The sequence below is a fragment of the Lynx rufus genome, unplaced genomic scaffold, assembly GCF_022079265.1.
Source record: "Lynx rufus isolate CCGP_SWC_20201006 ecotype Redwood Valley unplaced genomic scaffold, mLynRuf1.p SCAF_11, whole genome shotgun sequence".
Lineage (NCBI taxonomy): Eukaryota > Metazoa > Chordata > Mammalia > Carnivora > Felidae > Lynx > Lynx rufus.
The window spans coordinates 33,109,423-33,127,623 of record NW_025814825.1 but is presented as its reverse complement, the minus strand read 5'-3'; the positions used below and the strand labels follow the sequence as shown (position 1 = coordinate 33,127,623).

Below are 18,201 nucleotides of genomic sequence, written 5' to 3'. Positions count from 1 at the left end.
GGTTATTTCTGTTGGATTTTCATAAAACCTAGGGAATATTCCAGTGGTTTGAGAGGTTTGCTCGTAAGGACATGCCTGGCCTTCCTATAGTTCCCACCAGTGCTCTGACGGCTGCCATGGAGCTGGAATATGGTCTCCACAGAATGGCATCCAACAAGTTCCCAGTACTTTGGATCTGTGAGAGGCTTCTAATCTTCCTGCTCTACTCATAATACAGTGAGAATTTGATGAGGGCTATCTCTTTCTTGCATAGTGGATAGGTTTAAGCACTTCTGGGGGGAGTTAGAAAATGAATTTTACTTTGAACATTTCCTGATTATGCTAGAACAATTCACAAGACACTTGATTTATTTATTAAATTATGTACTATATTGATTATAGTCAGCATAAATACGTTTTCGTAGCTGGCTTACCCTTGCGATGCTTATCATCTGTTGCTCTGAGTCTCTTTGAATAATGATTTTTTTTGCAGCTATAGAAATAACGAATGGGTACTGACAGAAGGAAAACCTGCTCAACAAATGAAAACAGAAAAAGCAAAATGGTGTATTTTTAGCAAAATTATACTAAGGGGATCTAAGGTACCCCTCCTAACAATATAAAACATTACTTTTGTATTGTGTTTTACCATTTACAAAATGATTTTATGTGTATCATCTCTTTCAATCCCACAGCCTTGTGAAACATAGATCATTACTAGATGCACTATGCTTTCATCCTCTAGAGCAAGCTACATCGAACGTTCTGAAACGTGCTCATCACTTACATGGTTTATACAGAAAATTTCAGTTTATGAATAGTCACCTGTAGATCATTACCTGTAAAAATACAGCCGACACCAAAACCAGGAGGCAGAAGTGCTAATGAAGGAGGATTAGGACAGAAAATTCATGTGTGGAAATTATTATAAAAATCCATTATTACATGGATATTTCTGATGTGCAAGCTTCATCGTATTTAATGATGTAGTTGAATTGAATGATATGTATTTGTAAAGACACACAACATTATGATCAAAGGTCATGAATATAACTAACTTCCTTCCTGGATCAGAGCTGATCTTATGTTAATAAAAGAGCCACAAACTATCCCAAGAGAAATGCCTTTAGAGAGAACTACTATGGCAACCGTGACACTTCAGGAGCCAGCCTTTCACCAGAAGTGGCTGCAATCACTCCATCAGTTACAGCTGGAATCCACTCAAGTACAGTCAAACCCTGGGTGCAAAGAAGGCATTATGAGGAAAAAGGAGATAGCCCTAGTGTGAACCACAAATAAAGCAGCTTTCTCCAAGAGGCGACTGTCAATTAATAAGAGCTATTCAGTACTAATGTGTAATAGTTTTGAATCACTAACTGCTAACTAAAAATCTGGAAATAAAACAGGTACAATGAGCTTAGCAGGATATATAACGGTCTTATTCTGTACTTTTAAACAGTGTGTCTCAACCTTGTCCTAGTCACACACATAGAAAAATGGTACTAAGCAAATAAACTGATGTGGCTGCTCATGGCCAAAGGTGACTTGCTCTAGGGCTCCAGGTCCCCCTCTAAGTCCAGGCTGGCTTCCCCCAAACTGAAAGGATCATAGGATCAAAACTCCCCTGTAACTCATTCTGGTACACCAATGCTGTAGCCCAGTGGTTAAAAGAGCTCTGTATTAAAAGATGTTACTGAAATATGCACAGTAACTTTTGGAATTGTTCTGTCTACAACATTACAATTATATTAAAGGTGGAGAAAAAAAGTGTCTTTGTAAAATAAGTCAGCATTGCCAAAAGAACATCCATCAGACAGAACAAGGTCCCCAGAAACAGTTCTTATCTGGTTCTGAGTGTTCAGATATGGACTGAGATATGTCCATAAGGCCAGTCTATAGTTTTGGCCAATTCTAGTAGAAAGGGTCCCTGGTGGACTGAACCAATTTATAAAGTAATCTGGGGTTTTGAGGATACTTATATCCACACTATATCTCTTAATCTCCTTTAGAATAAACACACTCTCCAGGATATCACATGGTCTGGGATTAAATTATGTTTGGGACAGTCTCACTGGTTTAATTCAAACTATGAATGTGGATATAGGTGCAGTGTATTAAAGAATTTGGTCAAGTGTTTAAAAAATCTATTATACTATTGTAGTAAGTACTTTGTGGTGAAGCCCCTTTGCTGTAACACCCCTTCTTTTTATATTGTGTATAAAGGATACTTTTTCTGCAGAATAAAGTAGAAAAGGAATGAAACGTATGTGTGTATGTGCACATGTGAGTGATTGCTGTGTTAGATCAGGCACTGGCAAACTCAGGCCCATGGAACAAATATGGCCTACCACCTGTGTTTGTATAGAAAGTTTTCTGGGACACTGATGGATGCATTTATCTATATATTATCTAACACTGTTTTTGTGTTACAGTGGTACACTAGAGTTGGTATAGTCCAAAGAGCCAAAAAAATTTACCATCTAGTTCTGTAGAGAGAAAGTTTGTGACCACTGTACTGGATGATAGCATATAGAAGAAGACGACATAAGAAACTTGCATACTAAGATACACTTTTCCCTTCTTAAAAAGATGTTGTTAATCAAACCGAAGCCAAATTAACATGTATATAAACTCAAAATGTAAGAAAAAGATGCCTTAAGAAATATAATAATGTTTCAGGACTGGATATCCAAAGTTTATATATAAAGTCATATGCAGATTTAAATTTATTTTTACAAATTTAATATCCAGTCATTGTTTTGAACAGTATTTCATTTAGGTAAGTAACCAAAATGAGCTTTGGAGCGTACCTGTGAGAGTTTCCAAAGCTCTGCCAGGTGTGGTATTCTTCCATGAGATCAATGTGATCCAATGTAGAATTATAGAAATCAGTATAAGGAATAAGGGGAGGGTGAACCAAACTGTTTGCAGTATCTGTAAAGATAAATTCTAACAATGATCTTTTCCAAAATACACGTGATTCACTCTAATAAGAACACTTGAATGTCCACCAGATAGACTTTATCTAGAAATTCCTATTTTAAGCAATTGTAGTTCCGAAGTTAAAAGGTAGTTTTAAAACTATGGTCCAAATGCAGCCAATAGTTTCTTGCTTTTATAAAATAACTTGTGGTGGGGACTAGAAGACTATAGTAAAGGGAGTACACAGATGGTCACCTTCTCCCACCACTTCCCTGTCAGTGTGTTCTCTCCTAGGAATTCTCAGGAATCAGTGCAAGTTCCTGTTTCCTTATGGGTCACTACTTAGCAGGTCACGTGCAGCAGATGGCCATAACACAGAACACTGCCCAATAAAATGCATAAAGCTTTTCCATGCTTATAAATTAACTGTGAAATCTGTTATCAAAACAAGTAGATTACAACTCTTCACTTCAAAGGAAAGTTTTAAAATTTAAGAGAATGCCTCTACAGTACTTTGAGATCCTTATAGAAACGTCCTTAATATTTCACAAAATAGAAGATAAAATCATAAAACCTACTGAGTAAAGACAACACTTTAGATGCTGATGGGATCCACCAGGAGCACTTTGTTATAGGTGGAAATTCTTCAGGCTTTGCAGGAAACAGGCGTAAGGAAATAAATTGCAGCAATCTCTCTACCAATTGTTTGAACCTCTTCTGGGATAATCTGGTAAAGATTTTGAAATAATTCCAATAAAATTCACATTTTCTATTTTGGCAATATATTCGTTAGATATCAAAGTATATCCTGTACACATACAATTTTAGAATATCCCCTCAAATTTTATTAAATTGCCAAACATTTGAAAAGATGCAAAATCTTACCTTGAATAGTGTTTCTTGGTTAAATAAGAAATAAACACCAAAATTACTATAAAGTTAGTCTTGAGCATTTCATTTTTACGGCTTTCAATATGCAGTCAATCCTTGTTATTCAGACTCAGTATTTGCAAATTCGCCTACTTGCTAAAATTTAATGGCAACCCCCAAAACCGGTATTGGTGGAGCTTTCATGTGTGGTCATTTGCAGATGTGGAGAAGGGCAAAGAATGTGAGTTGCCAGATGTGCTTTTCCCAGCTGAGGTCGAACAAAGAAACACTCTCCCTTCTTGTTTTAGCTTTCATACTGTAAACAGGTATCCTTTACATAATTTACTCAGTGTCATGTTTTCCACACTTTTGTGCTTTTTGCTGTAATTCTGGTGTTTTAAAAGTTCCCAAAATGCAGTGCTGACGTTCTGTCCAGTGTTCCTAAGTACAAGGGGAATGTGAGGTACCTTATGGAGAATAAACCTGTGTTAGACAAAGTTTGTTCAGACATTATAGTGCTGTTGGTCATAAGTTCAATGTTAATGAATTGACAACTTATATTAAATAAGATATCTTTATAGAGAATGGAGATAAAGCAAGATTATGTATTCATTGGTTGATGGAAATGCTATGACCCACAGCTCACATGAACCTAACCATGTCATGTCTCATGGGAACAATGGTTCAGTATTTGTTAATTCACTGTTAGCAGCAACTTTACAGAACACGAATATCATGAGTAATGAGAATCCACTGTATTTAAAAATAATTTTGAGGGGCGCCTGGGTGGCACAGTCGGTTAAGCGTCCGACTTCAGCCAGGTCACGATCTCGCGGTCCGTGAGTTCGAGCCCCGCGTCGGGCTCTGGGCTGATGGCTCAGAGCCTGGAGCCTGTTTCCGATTCTGTGTCTCCCTCTCTCTCTGCCCCTCCCCCGTTCATGCTCTGTCTCTCTCTGTCGCAAAAATAAAAAACGTTGAAAAAAAAAATTTAAAAATAATTTTGAAAATATTTTGCCTCTAATATTTTCTCAATCACAGAGAAAAGTCACTGTTTATGTGAGTATAGTTCTATGAAAAAACATACTGTATTTTTAAAAAATTGATATTGATGGCTAATCTATATTTTATGATGATGTTATTAGGTAAGGAAAAGACACTATGTGTCTTTACTGACATAAAGATAGGAAATTAAAAAACACACACTGAAATAGTAGTATCTGAGCAAATCCAGTCACCATCTTTGAGATATATGAAAACCAATGACAGGAAGGTGAAAGCAGTGGACAGAAATCTCAACAGCTTGCACCAGCAAGTGGTTACTTGCCCTCTCTGTGGTACTAACATATATGTTTATAACTGGCTTTGAAATACTGTTAATTAGAAGATCATTTCTAAAGACCTGAAAACATTTAAATATATTTTGTTATAAAAGCACTAATACCAAACTTGCAACTGTACGATTATAAGAGTTCTTATTAGTATCATAGAATGATTTACTTTTTAAACCAGTGAACTAGGAAATGATGATCAGCTTCCACTAAGGTAGCTATCTGTCGTAGCAAGTGAGCATAGATGACATACGTAGATGTGTTATTAAATTGAGGATTCTGAAAAAGATATTAAAGATAATTGTGTTAAAATTTTGTTAACATGTAAAAGGAAAGACACTATGCTTAATGAGCTAAGTGGTAAATTAGGAAACTACATTTGAGATTATGAAATACTGGGTGAAATTCTAGAAAACAATAATCTATTTGTTTGATTATTTAATTAACAGATTCTTAGATTTTGGCTATGGTACAGCAGAAAGAGCATGGGCTTTGAAATTAAGACAGATCTGGGTCTGAGGGCTGATTCTACCACTTAGGCATGTTCCTTAAACTTTGATTCTCAATTTCCTCATCTGTAGAACAGGAATGATAATACCTATCTTACTTGTTTTAAGTAGTAAAAAAGAAAATGTATGTAAGGCTCCTAGCTCAGTGGCTGTTATAAGTGATGGCAATCACTGTCATCCAATTTAAAAACCTGGTTCTTCCTTGATTAAAAAAAAAAAAACAATGCTGGAAAAATGAAACAAAAGCTGGTTGTGAAACTTTGGCCATTATGAAATGAGTTAGTTGCATATCTCACAAAGAACAAGGAGAGAACCATATAACAGCTTTCGACAACTTTCAGATGTTAAAGGGACACTGAAGGAGTACCTGAAGGCTAAGGAAAACCTCTAGTTATATTTCCAAAATCTAACACTCTTCTCACGATGTGCATTTCAAAACGTCATGCAAGAAAGGATTATTATTGAAAAATAAACTGAAATTGTGGGAAATAAGAGAGCACCATGTATTTTCAAAATTGACTTACTGGCAAGCACAAATTCAAATTCAGAGAATGCCCTCAGTTGATAGCCTCACCTAATGGTGCTCAAGAGAAGGTATCATGGGCAGAGGGGACTGCTAATTAATATACTCACTTAACAAATCTGAACAAGCTGTCATTTCTCTGGCTTTTACTATCTACATATGTTTCCTCTCTTTCTTCTACCTTTGCCTTTGTCCTCCTACTTCTCTCTTTCCCTTTTTTCATCTCTCAACTACCTCTTTTCCATCTTCCTCTTTTTTTCCATTTTTCCCTTCTCCCCTTTCTTTTATTCCTACCATGCAGGTTTCCTTTTACTGGACATAAAATTGAATTGAACACCATATCTTATTTAACATAATTTTTTCTTACCTTTAAATGAGATAAGTACATACACAAGCACCTTTTGTAAATTGTAAAGACTATACAAAAGCAGTATGCTAGCTATGTAATAACATTTCTTTTTCAAAAAATAATACAAACGAAAAATTGCTTTTCATTTGTATCTCTCACGAGGAAAAAGTTCATCACCTTTGTAGAGCAAATATAAGCAACCACTTTGATTTTTCCATTAGAACTCTAACAAAAGCATTTACTGAAAATACCTAGAGAAGTCAGAAACCTACTAGTTGGGAAATACAATAAAGTTTTGGAGCCCGTTAGAACTAGTGACAAGAAAAGAGGTTGGCTGGAGGAGGAAGAGGTGCTTCCATGCTGCTTGTTACCCAATACCACAGCAGAAAGGCAAGAACTACATTAAAATTTTAATCTCCAAGATAATTTAGCTTCCCATTGTTTGTCTGTTATAACTTTAATGCTCTGGTTATATTATAATCTAAAAAGTATCAATAGTGTTGCCCAAAATACTACTTAGTACTTGATATCATTTCCCTTAACACATGCATAGACCAAGATCTGAGTTAGACAACTTCGATTCTTGCTTTCTTACCTGTAAAAGTATAAAATATGCTCTAAGATCATCTTTTGTTCGTGGACTGTAAAAGAAACAAACATAATTGATTACAGATTCATATTTGATCTTATAGCATCGAACAAAAAATGATCACTACATGTTTCTGCGAGAACTGAGTTGGTAAAAGCCAAAAATGAGACTTAAGTTAATATGTATGATTACTGAGACAGTAACATTCACGATATGCTGGGAATATAGGTTCCTCTGTGCTTACCCTTGGCTGGTTCTGAAGATAACTAAAAAGTGAATTAAGTAGGCTATAACATTTTTGGGAGTAAATATCATGACTAACTCAGTAAGGAATTAAAAATCTATGAACAATCAACAATTTTAGAACACTTATGTTTTTGTTTAATAAAGGATAGCTGATATCTCACTTAAAAATACTGATGCACTGAAGTAAGAAAATATGTTTGTGTTTACAGGTCTATTTCTGAAGAGATAGATCTAGCAATGTCTGCAAATCAAATCACACTTTAAATATATCTAGTATGTTTCAAATTAAATTCTAAATTAAATTCATATTTTAATACCTCTGAAAAATGACTAACTGGTAATTTTCTTCCATGTTAATCTGGACTGTCACATTATCAAATCTGACCAAGAGTTTTTGATATTCCAAAGCTGGTAAGGGTTTCTTTTTCACCCTCTCGGGATCTATTGAATACGTTCTCGCAAATACCCGGAAGTAACTTCTTGAATTAAAAATGGTTCACCTGTATGTTAACCAGATGCAATTCATGATCCTTGACTGGGTCCTTGATTGAAAAACAAAACCCAGATATTAAAGAACACTTTTGAGACAACAGGGGGAAATATAAATGTGGACTGCATTTGAGAGAGTCCTATTAGAAAAATGTTAAATTTGTTTGGTGCGACACAGTGTTATGGTGATGTAGGAGAATGTTATTAGGGAATACACGCTGAAGTAATTAGAGGTGAAGTGTCTTCCACTTGCTAAAAAAATAATTACACATGTGCTCACATACATAGGGCGAGAAGGCAAAAAGCAAATGTGGCATTAAATTAACAACTGGTGAATCTAGGTGAAAGATGTACTGAGTTTTCATCATCTTTAAGTTTTCTGTGGTTTGAAAACTTTCAAAATTAAATGCTGGGGGAAAAATGGTTCCCCTCCCAGTATCTCCTTGAATTTCCTTTAAGAAAATAAAATCACTAAATAATTATTTACTTTTCTGTTATAGTTACAAAATAAATCTAAAAACATAAACCATTACCCCAAATGTCCTAAACGACCTTTACAAAATGTGAAGCTACATAATCTGAAAATAAATATATAACATATGTATTAAAATGTGAAAAATGTATACACATATTTTTATAAAAATGTTTAGTCAATAACATTTCTTTGTAGAAGAACTATCTTGACTGAATGAGGATTTAAACTGTTTACGCTTAAAACAAATCTAAACTATTTCTGTCTATAATATTCTAAATAATTGTCATACTATTTTCTGAATGGGACTATTGTTATGTTTCAGAAATTATATTTGGAAGTATTTTAGGGGCGCCTGGGTGGCTCAGTCGGTTAAGTATCCGACTTCGGCTCAGGTCACGGTCTCGTGGTTCACGAGTTTGAGCCCCACGTCGGGATCTGTGCTGACAGCTCAGAGCCTAGAGGCTGCTTTGGACTCTGTGACTCCCTTTCTTTCTGCCTGTCTCCTGCTCACACTCTGCATCTCTCAAAAAATAAATAAATGTTAAAAAAATTTTTTTTTTAATGCTCAAGGCAATTCATAAATATTAAAATTCCTGGTGACAGGCGAGCACTATTTTTTCCATTTTATAGCAATACCATGCCAATTTCCAATTTCCTGTCCTGGGGACTAGTAATCCAACGCAGTACACAGTTCTGCGCACTCAAGTTGTGGTGGGAGATCACAGCTCTAGGCCAGACTGCTTGGGTTCTAGTCCTGACTCCAGCACTTACTGTGTTAACTTGGGCCATTTATGTAACTTTTCTGTAAATTAGTTTCCTCTACTGTGAAATGAAAATTGTATTACCCACTTCACAGGCTTGTAGTGAAGATTCAATGAGAAACACATGGATGATTATTAGAAAGGTGCCTAGCCCATAATAGTCAGCGAGCTTTAGATCTTGTTGTTATTCTAATAAACCCAAAATAAAACAAGATTTTTGGGTAAAGACCACACGCTCCTTAGATGGATCAATGGAATTATCATTTAATGTGTCTCAGGCACGCTTCGGCAGGGCATGTGCTAGGCTAGAAAGCACGGAGTATGCTGAGCGCGGACTGAGGACGGGGTCAGGCCCCTGGGCTTCCTCATCTCTCCAGAACGCTCCGCATGTGCTAAATCTCTCCATTTTCAGTAAAGCACTACGTGTTTGACCACAACCATACAATTCAAGGAAATGCAAACTTATTACTGGAATGATAACTTAGGAAAAATACTGTTAAGTTAAAAATCACATGAAACTACACAGTGTGATGTCAATTGTTTAAAAAAGGTGACTAGGAAAAAAGATGGCAAAATGTTAACATGTTATACTTTAAAAAAAAATGTTTTAAGCGTTTTATTTTTTTTTATTTTTTGACAGCGTAGAAACAGAGTGTGAGTGGGGGAGGGGCAGAGAGAGAGGGAGACACAGAATTCAAATCAGGCTCCAGGCTCTGAGCTGTCAGCACAGAGCCTGATGTGGGGCTCGAACACACGAACTGTGAGATCATGCCCTGATCTGAAGTCTGACGCTTAACCGATGAGCCACCCAGGCGCCTCAACATTTTTATGCTTTTAAATAATACTAGTAGTGCTTTCTCTAAATTTTCTGTCATAACCATGAATTTCTTTGAAAATCAGAGCAATGTTACTTAAAAATACAGAGCACATTTAACATTTAATAATTTTGATATTATTTTTAGATGGGGCTTAATATAAACATTCAGATTATAATTTAATGGCATTTCTTTGGCTTCAAAAGAAGCTATTATTTACATTATATCCTACTTAAATAATAACATTTTAAATAATATGGACTTTTCAAAGTATATTGTTGTGTTATGCATATCCACAGTTTCAACGTTATCAATCACATGGCCCATCATTCCTTATATAACGATTCAAGATTTAGTTCTAAGAAAAAAATACTTCAGTAGCCAAACTTATATTTCCTTATATTAGAAAGAAGAAAAATTTTGCTCTAGTTACCAGGAAGTCCAAAGCTAAATTTAATGTCCACGTTATTTAATTCTAGATTACAATGTAACTACCCATCCCGTTTTTGTTCCACACACATATCTGTACATAACAAATTTTATATGCAATTTTTTTAATGTTTATTTATTTTTGAGAGAGAGATAGAGTGCAAGTGGGCAAGGGACAGAGAGGGAGACACAGAATCTGAAGCAGGCTCCAGGCTCTGAGCTGTCATCACAGAGCCCAAAGTGGGGCTCGAACTCACGAACCGCAAGATCATGACCTGGGCTGAAGTTGGATGCACAACTGACTGAGCCACCCAGGTGCCCCTATATGCAATTTTAAAGGACTCACAGATCCTCTGAAGCTCACCTATGGACCTTCCTGAGAAGTCACAAATCTCAAGTTAGAAAGCTTTGTCATAAACAGTTTATAATTTCTTTCTGATCTATGTTTTTATAACAACTAAAATTTTTTTCTGAGAGTAAACTACATACATATATATTAAAGACATATGGGATGTAGAAATTATCTGTATCAATTAGCTAAATGTTAGTTACAATTACCCTTTCCATTCTCGTAATAGGCTGTTAATGATTCCCTTTAATACCGTCTTCTGAATGTCTTGAGGCTGTAGGCAAAAGAAAATCATAAAATAATTAGGATTAACTACTTAGGTGACTTTTATATGTTAATTATAGTGACAGATCTGTTTCAATAGTTAAAATCTGACTTGAGGACCCAGAACTGCCACTTATGGTGGTATCACTTTCACATCTGAGAGGGCTAGAGCACCAATGACATAAGATTACAATGAGAATGCTCCCCAGGATAGGTCATGCACCACCAACTGCACAAACACATACGGTGGCCCTTTGATGACCAACATCAGTTTTGTATGACTGAAAAACAATTTCACTCTCCCTGGATTGACAGTATAAAAGCACGAGCACAAGTCCAAGAGTAGCATGTTTAACAGTATAAAATGGCTGCATATATTTAAATATATAAATACCACCAGAACCAAGTTATAATTAGCAGTTAAACCCACAATCCTATTAAGTGCAATGAAATTATGTTCAATAAAAAAATAAGACGTTTTTCAGGGGCACTTGGGTGGCTCAGTCGGTTGAGCGTCCAACTTCGGCTCAGGTCATGATCTCATGGTTTGTGAGTGGGAGCCCCCGATCGGGCTCTGTGCTGACACCTCAGAGCCTGGAGCCTGCTTCAGATTCTGTGTCTCCCTCTCTCTGTGCCCCTCCCCTGCTCATACTCTCTCTCTCTCTCTCTCTCTCTCTCTCAAAAAAATAAAACATTAACAAAAAGACTTTTTTTCATTGTTGGATTTGGAAAAGGCATAAAAAAAATTCCTATATAGTTTAATAATTCAAATACTAAAAAAAATCGTATTTCCATTTTAGAGAGTTTTCCCCTTGTGTTGTAGATTTAATTTTTTAGTGCCTATAAAACATTGACAATATTCCAAGTCAAAAAAGGTCAGACAAATGTCCTAGGAGTGGAACTTTTTGGGTCACAGTATATATGTATATGCTTAAGAGTTAGTGAATAATGCCAAGCAATTTTCCAAAGTGGTTGTTCTAGTTTTTCCGTCCCTCATCAAGGTATGAAAGTTTCATCTGCTCCACAATATTGTCAATTCATGGTAAGGTGCTTAAAAAACTTTTTACTCACTTTGAACAAATATGTAATGTTATTTACATTTCTCTCATGACAAATATTATTATGTACCTTTTTATATATATTAAACAGTAAAGTACTCAGGTATCTATTACTTCTTTTATTTGAAAGTGTACAAGAGGTCCTAGCCAGTGCAAGATAAAAGGACTAAAGAGGTCAAAGTCTCCTTTTTCACAAATGACAGGATTGTCCATACAGAAATCCAAATAAATCTACTGATGCACTATTAGAATTAGTGAGTGAATTTGGCATGGTAAGTAAATAAATATATGAAAGTATTTCTATATACTAGTAAGTAGAATATGAATAGCAAATTACAATAGCATCAGAAAAAAATCAAGTACTAGAAATAAATGTAACAATACACAGGTAAGACCTTTATCCAGAAAACTACAAGGAATCATCAAGAAAAACTAAAGAAGATCCAAGTAATTGGAGGGATATACCATGCTTACGGATTAAAAAAATGTCAGTTCTTCACAAATTCATCTATTGTACTGTGGTTCTCAAAATGTGGTCCCTGGATCAGGAGCATCAATATATCCTGGGAATTTGTTAGAAACACAAATGCCTGGGCTCTACCCAGACCTACTGAAGCTGAAACTTTGTATTCTAAAAAGCCCTTCCTGTGACTGCCATACATAGTAAAGTTTGAGAACCACTATAAATTCAATGCAATGCCAGTACAATCAAATAATTTTTAATCTTTTGCTGACTAAGTGAAGCGTGATTTTATTTCAGCAAGCCTTAGATGAACTGGACACAGAAGTATTTTCTGCTTAATTCTTTTTTAATTAAATAAATCTAATTTTCTGAGAATTCCAACTAAATTTACTGTAAAATTATATCAGAATTTCTAATATAATTATGTTACAAAGTGATTATTACAATATTTCTGTGGCTGCTTTTGAAATACAGAAGAGATAGAGAGTTATGCTATTTGCATCTGTTCACAAACAATACTTACAGTATTAAGTAAGGCATCATATACAGCATTCACAAACTTAGCATTAATCCCAGAGTCTTCAATGGTATTAAATGAGGTGGTGGCATCTTTCTGCAAATTCAATTAGTAAGTTTAGTGTATATATAACATTTAAGGACTGTTCTTAGTAATATCTGAGCCCTAACAACCATTACTTCATAATTTCTTGGTAGGATGTTGAAAAAGAACTTTCAGGGCCAAGTTGCTAAAAATAAAAATGAATGTATGAGAATTATTTTAGTCACTTTCCCTTTTAAAATTTTTTTTTTTTTCAACGTTTATTTATTTTTGGGACAGAGAGAGACAGAGCATGAACGGGGGAGGGGCAGAGAGAGAGGGAGACACAGAATCGGAAACAGGCTCCAGGCTCTGAGCCATCAGCCCAGAGCCCGACGCGGGGCTCGAACTCCCGGACCGCGAGATCGTGACCTGGCTGAAGTCGGACGCTCAACCGACTGCGCCACCCAGGCGCCCCTCACTTTCCCTTTTAAAACTGAAAGAGTGGGGCGCCTGGGTGGCTCAGTCAGTTAAGCGTCTGACTTCAGCTCAGGTCATGATCTCGCGGTCTGTGAGTTCGAGCTCCGCGTCGGGCTCTGGGCTGATAGCTCAGAGCCTGGAGCCTGCTTTCAGTTCTGTGTCTCCCTCTCTCTCTGCCCCTCCCCCGTTCATGCTCTGTCTCCCTCTGTCCCAAAAATAAATAAACGTTGAAAAAAAAAATTAAAAAAAAAAAACTGAAAGAGTGGCGTGAAACATCAGCATTAGTACAAATACAAACAACCTTTTTTTTTTTTTTTTTTTTAATTTTTTTTTCAACGTTTATTTATTTTTGGGACAGAGAGAGACAGAGCATGAACGGGCGAGGGGCAGAGAGAGAGGGAGACACAGAATCGGAAACAGGCTCCAGGCTCTGAGCCATCAGCCCAGAGCCCGACGCGGGGCTCGAACTCAGAGACCACAAGATCGTGACCTGGCTGAAGTCGGACGCTTAACCGACTGCGCCACCCAGGCGCCCCTACAAACAACCTTTAAGATATCAGTTAAGTAATATTTATTTGTGATATGCATAATTTCAGAAATTAATACCTATAAATGTTTGTTTAAACGGCTGCTTAAGTCAATATTGGGTAGGGAAAGAGCTGAATTATCGTATCTTCTTTGGAAAATTGAAAACTAGGGGCACCTGGGTGGCTCAGTTAGTTAAGCATCTGAAGGGCTCAGGTCATGATCTTGCAATTCGTGAGTTCGAGCCCCACCTCAGGCTCTGTGCTGACAGCTCGGAGCCTGGAGCCTGCTTTGCATTCTGTTTCTCCCTCTCTCTCTGCCCCTCCCCTGCTCATGCTCTGTTTCTCTGTCTCTCAAAAATAAATAAAAACATTAAAAAAGTAATAAAAGAAAAAAAAGAAAACAAATTGAAAAATGTGTTTTATGTGTAATTACCTTAAATGCAGCATTTAGTTCTGGGAAAGAATCAAATGTTGTCAGATAAAAATCATGTACTGCTTTCCAATCTCCTGACGACTTAGCTTTTTCTGTATCTTCCCTAAAATGAAAACATACATCAACTATGACAGAAATACTACCCGGATAAAACAGCATTTCTTCTTTACAAATGTCACCAAGCATGTAACTTGAAATACTGAAGCCGTTCAGTATGTTCCAGGTAATGTAAATATAGTTTATGAATCTATAATTCTTAATTAGCTCATGATATCAATTCAGCTTTCCCATCTACATGCTTTTGAAAAAGGTCATTCTTGACATGCTCCTTACAATTAACACTTCCTTTCCTCCACTTCACAGCTAAGCTTCTTGAAAGATTTGTTTACATTCTCTCTCTACTTTCCCATTATCACTCAGCCCTTCAAGAATCCATTTGGACTTTCTTCAGTAGTGACATAGGTTTTAGAGTTTATGTGTTACACAGTAGATGAAATACTATTTTTTTAAAAAGGCAACATTTTATTATTTTATCACCACCTTCATCTCCTTTTTGTCTATTTTAACTCATATTCTGTTATTTAGTGTTGCTGCCACATTGTCTACCCCTTCCCTGTTATTTATACATTTGTTTTCACCTTCAACTTTTGTGTCTTCCCTCTTGACCAATGCCTTACAAACAGCCACGAGTCCAATTTCTCACACAAAAATATTAAAATATGGAAAGTACTAGCACGCAGATATCCATATGTCTACATGTAACAGTGAGCTGAAACTTACTGAAAGTCTTTCATGGTCTTGGGCTGGTTAGGAAGAACAGGTTCTGGAAGAACTGGGGCCTTCATTTCAGATGATGATGCTTCTGTAGAGATACGCTGTTTTTGTCTAACATCAAGGCAAATCGGTGGTAGGTCTCTCACTGTGAAGTATAAAAAAAGCATTCAATGTAATTAATGGTAAAACTTTTCCAAATTATAAAATGCCAGGCTACCTCAACGTGAACAGAAAACAAATGAATTATTTAGTAATACATTTGCCTTGGGATCACATGACAGAAAACCCACCACAGTTAAAGGGTGCCTACTGCAGGCTCTATTGCCACCAGTCCCCTCTAACCCCAACTTCACTCACAACAAATATTAGGCCGTATCTTAATTAAAAGTTATCTACAGATATAATCTACTAAATTTAAAGTTTCTTTCCTTGCTCCTTTCCAGAAAGTTGTGTTTCGGGGAGTATTTCAGTGAGACTCAATGTTTTTAATGTTTATTACCTTCTTGAATATATGCAAACCATTTATTTACATCCTCTGTAATTATTGACTGTAGTTTTAGTTTTTTTTAAAAAAAAACCTATTTGCATGACACTTTTCCATATTTTCCTTTTTCTTTTTGCAAATATTTGCCAGCTCACTGTTTGCTTTTTTTGTTGCATTTCATAATCTTTTAATTGCAAAACAAAACAAATACAGAAGAATCTCACAAAAGGAATGCATGGCTTAATGAATTATTAGAAGACAAATAGCTTTGAAATCATGAATCAGTTGAGTGACAGAGTCTTACCAAGCCCCTCCTTTCTCCAATTACCCAGATGTGAGCCTCTGCCTGTTTCAATTTTAGTTAATTTCTGTCAAATTTTTCATCGATTTCTTCATTTCTTTTTAAATTTTAAACATTTCCTCCTTTTCATCTTCTAGTTCTCTTAGGGCATTATCTGGTATGTATGTTTGCTTTTGTGTTCCCTCTGGTTTATTTTTTTTTTTTAATTTTTTTTTTTTTTCAACGTTTATTTATTTTTTTGGGACAGAGAGAGACACACAGCATGAACGGGGGAGGGGCAGAGAGAGAGGGAGACACAGAATCGGAAACAGGCTCCAGGCTCCGAGCCATCAGCCCAGAGCCCGACGCGGGGCTTGAACTCCCGGACCGCGAGATCGTGACCTGGCTGAAGTCGGACGCTTAACCGACTGCGCCACCCAGGCGCCCCTCCTCTGGTTTATTTCTAAAATTAAAAAAAATATATATTTCTAATTCTTTCCTTATAATTCTGATTTTATCATTATATAATATTTCTCTCTCTCTCCAGGATTTTCTTTGTTCTAGGTCTACTTAGATTATCTGATATTAATACAGCCACTACTGTGTATCTTTTCCCATCCTTTTACGTTTATCCTGCCTGTATTGTTATATTTGAATTGAATTTCTTACAGATGACATACAGTCAGGTCAGATTTTTAATCTACTCTGCCAATCTCTTTTTTCTGATGTATTTTAGACCATTTACAATCAATGTAATTATTGATCCATCAGGGCTTAAGTCTGTTGTTTTATTTTTTGTTTTCTATTTATTTTTTTCCTACCTTCTTGTGGGTTATTTTGAACATTTTTTAGAATTCCATTTTGATTCATCTGTAGTGTTTCTGAAAGGTTGCTCTAGATATTATATACATACAACTTATCATAGTCTACTGGTGTTACCATTTTACCAGTTGGAGTGAAGTATAGAAATGGTACCTTTTACTCCCCTTCACTGTTTTCTGTTTATAGTGATCTTACCCTATAGGTAAGGTGCTGTGTTTGGCTGCTTTTCAGAGGCCTTTAGTTTTCAGAGATGTGATTATCGAATGTCTTGACGTAGATTTCTTTGGGTTTATCCTGTATGTGGTTCACAGTTTCTTGAACCTGTTTATGTCTCTTCCCAAATATAGGAAGCTTTCAGTCATTTCCAAGTACTTTTTCAGCCTACCCTCTTTCTCCTGTCCTTCTAAGACATCAATGACAAGAAAGTATCCTCTTTTGTTACAGTCCCACAGGTCTCTGAGATAATTCATGTTTTCCTTCTAGTCTATTTTCTGCCTATTGCTCGGAGGGGGTAACTTCCATTGTTCTATGTTCCAGCTAATTTATTCCTGTCTTCTCCATTCTGCTTTCGAGCCCATCTACTAAGCATTTTATTTTGGTTATTTTACTTTATGAATTATTAATACTTCCAAGCCAATAGAGTAAATGAATATTTTTCATATCCTAAATTCTACAATAATGAAATGTACACATATAGAATTTAATTCTACTCTTATGTAATCAGGATATATCTTCAACTAAGCAAACAAAGCTGTATCAATCATCACAGTAGTAACATAGCTATAAGGTCTTTCCTTCCTTATCCACTCCCCCAGTGTAGTATCTGTCCTTGCATCTACGACTAACTTCAATAAACTAGGATAAATTTCATTAGTGTCAGGGTGTATTTTAAAGTAAAATATCTTTCATATTAGAGGATACTTCAGACATGCCAATTTCTTATAATTAACAGCAATGATTTTCAAACTTTACTGTGTATCAGAATCACCTGGAGAGCTTGTTAAAACACAGGTTACTAGCTCCTTCCCCAAGGTTTGCGATTGAGTAGGTCTGGGGTGGGGCCCAAGAATCTGTATTTCTAACATGTTACCAGATGATGCTGATGCCGCCGGTCCGAGGATCACACAGAGAAACATTGTTCAGTGGGTACTAGGAAAGACCAGTGATGCTGACAGTACGAGACGATTAAATTTCTTTCATTCAGTTCCAGAACTGATTTTTATACACTTTATTCAATATGGAAATACCCAATTTCTAGCAATTTTTACTTTAGGCATATATTGGACTGAGGTTCAATTTATTAGCAAGTAAAATTAGGTATCTCTACAAATGATATCTTGTTGTGTTTGGAAACCTATAACCATAAGAAAGAAATGGGCATCTCAGCAGCAAAGAAACAGATGATAGTCTCCTCTCTCCAACACCGGTCTTGTTACTGTTGTCTC

At 36.1% G+C, this 18,201-nt stretch overlaps 1 protein-coding gene across 1 annotated transcript in view; it reads right to left on the bottom strand.

The window, feature by feature from the left end:
• Nucleotides 1-18,201, bottom strand: part of HECTD2 (HECT domain E3 ubiquitin protein ligase 2) — a 77,930-nt gene that overhangs the window by 26,665 nt on the left and 33,064 nt on the right. The window contains exons 3-11 of the mRNA XM_047072646.1: nucleotides 15,177-15,315; nucleotides 14,397-14,499; nucleotides 12,942-13,031; nucleotides 10,843-10,907; nucleotides 7,076-7,121; nucleotides 5,269-5,378; nucleotides 3,480-3,628; nucleotides 2,790-2,913; nucleotides 414-510 (exon numbers count right to left, since the gene is read on the bottom strand). Of these exons, the coding sequence (XP_046928602.1) occupies nucleotides 414-510; nucleotides 2,790-2,913; nucleotides 3,480-3,628; nucleotides 5,269-5,378; nucleotides 7,076-7,121; nucleotides 10,843-10,907; nucleotides 12,942-13,031; nucleotides 14,397-14,499; nucleotides 15,177-15,315 (923 nt within the window). The remainder of the gene's footprint in view (nucleotides 1-413; nucleotides 511-2,789; nucleotides 2,914-3,479; nucleotides 3,629-5,268; nucleotides 5,379-7,075; nucleotides 7,122-10,842; nucleotides 10,908-12,941; nucleotides 13,032-14,396; nucleotides 14,500-15,176; nucleotides 15,316-18,201) is intronic.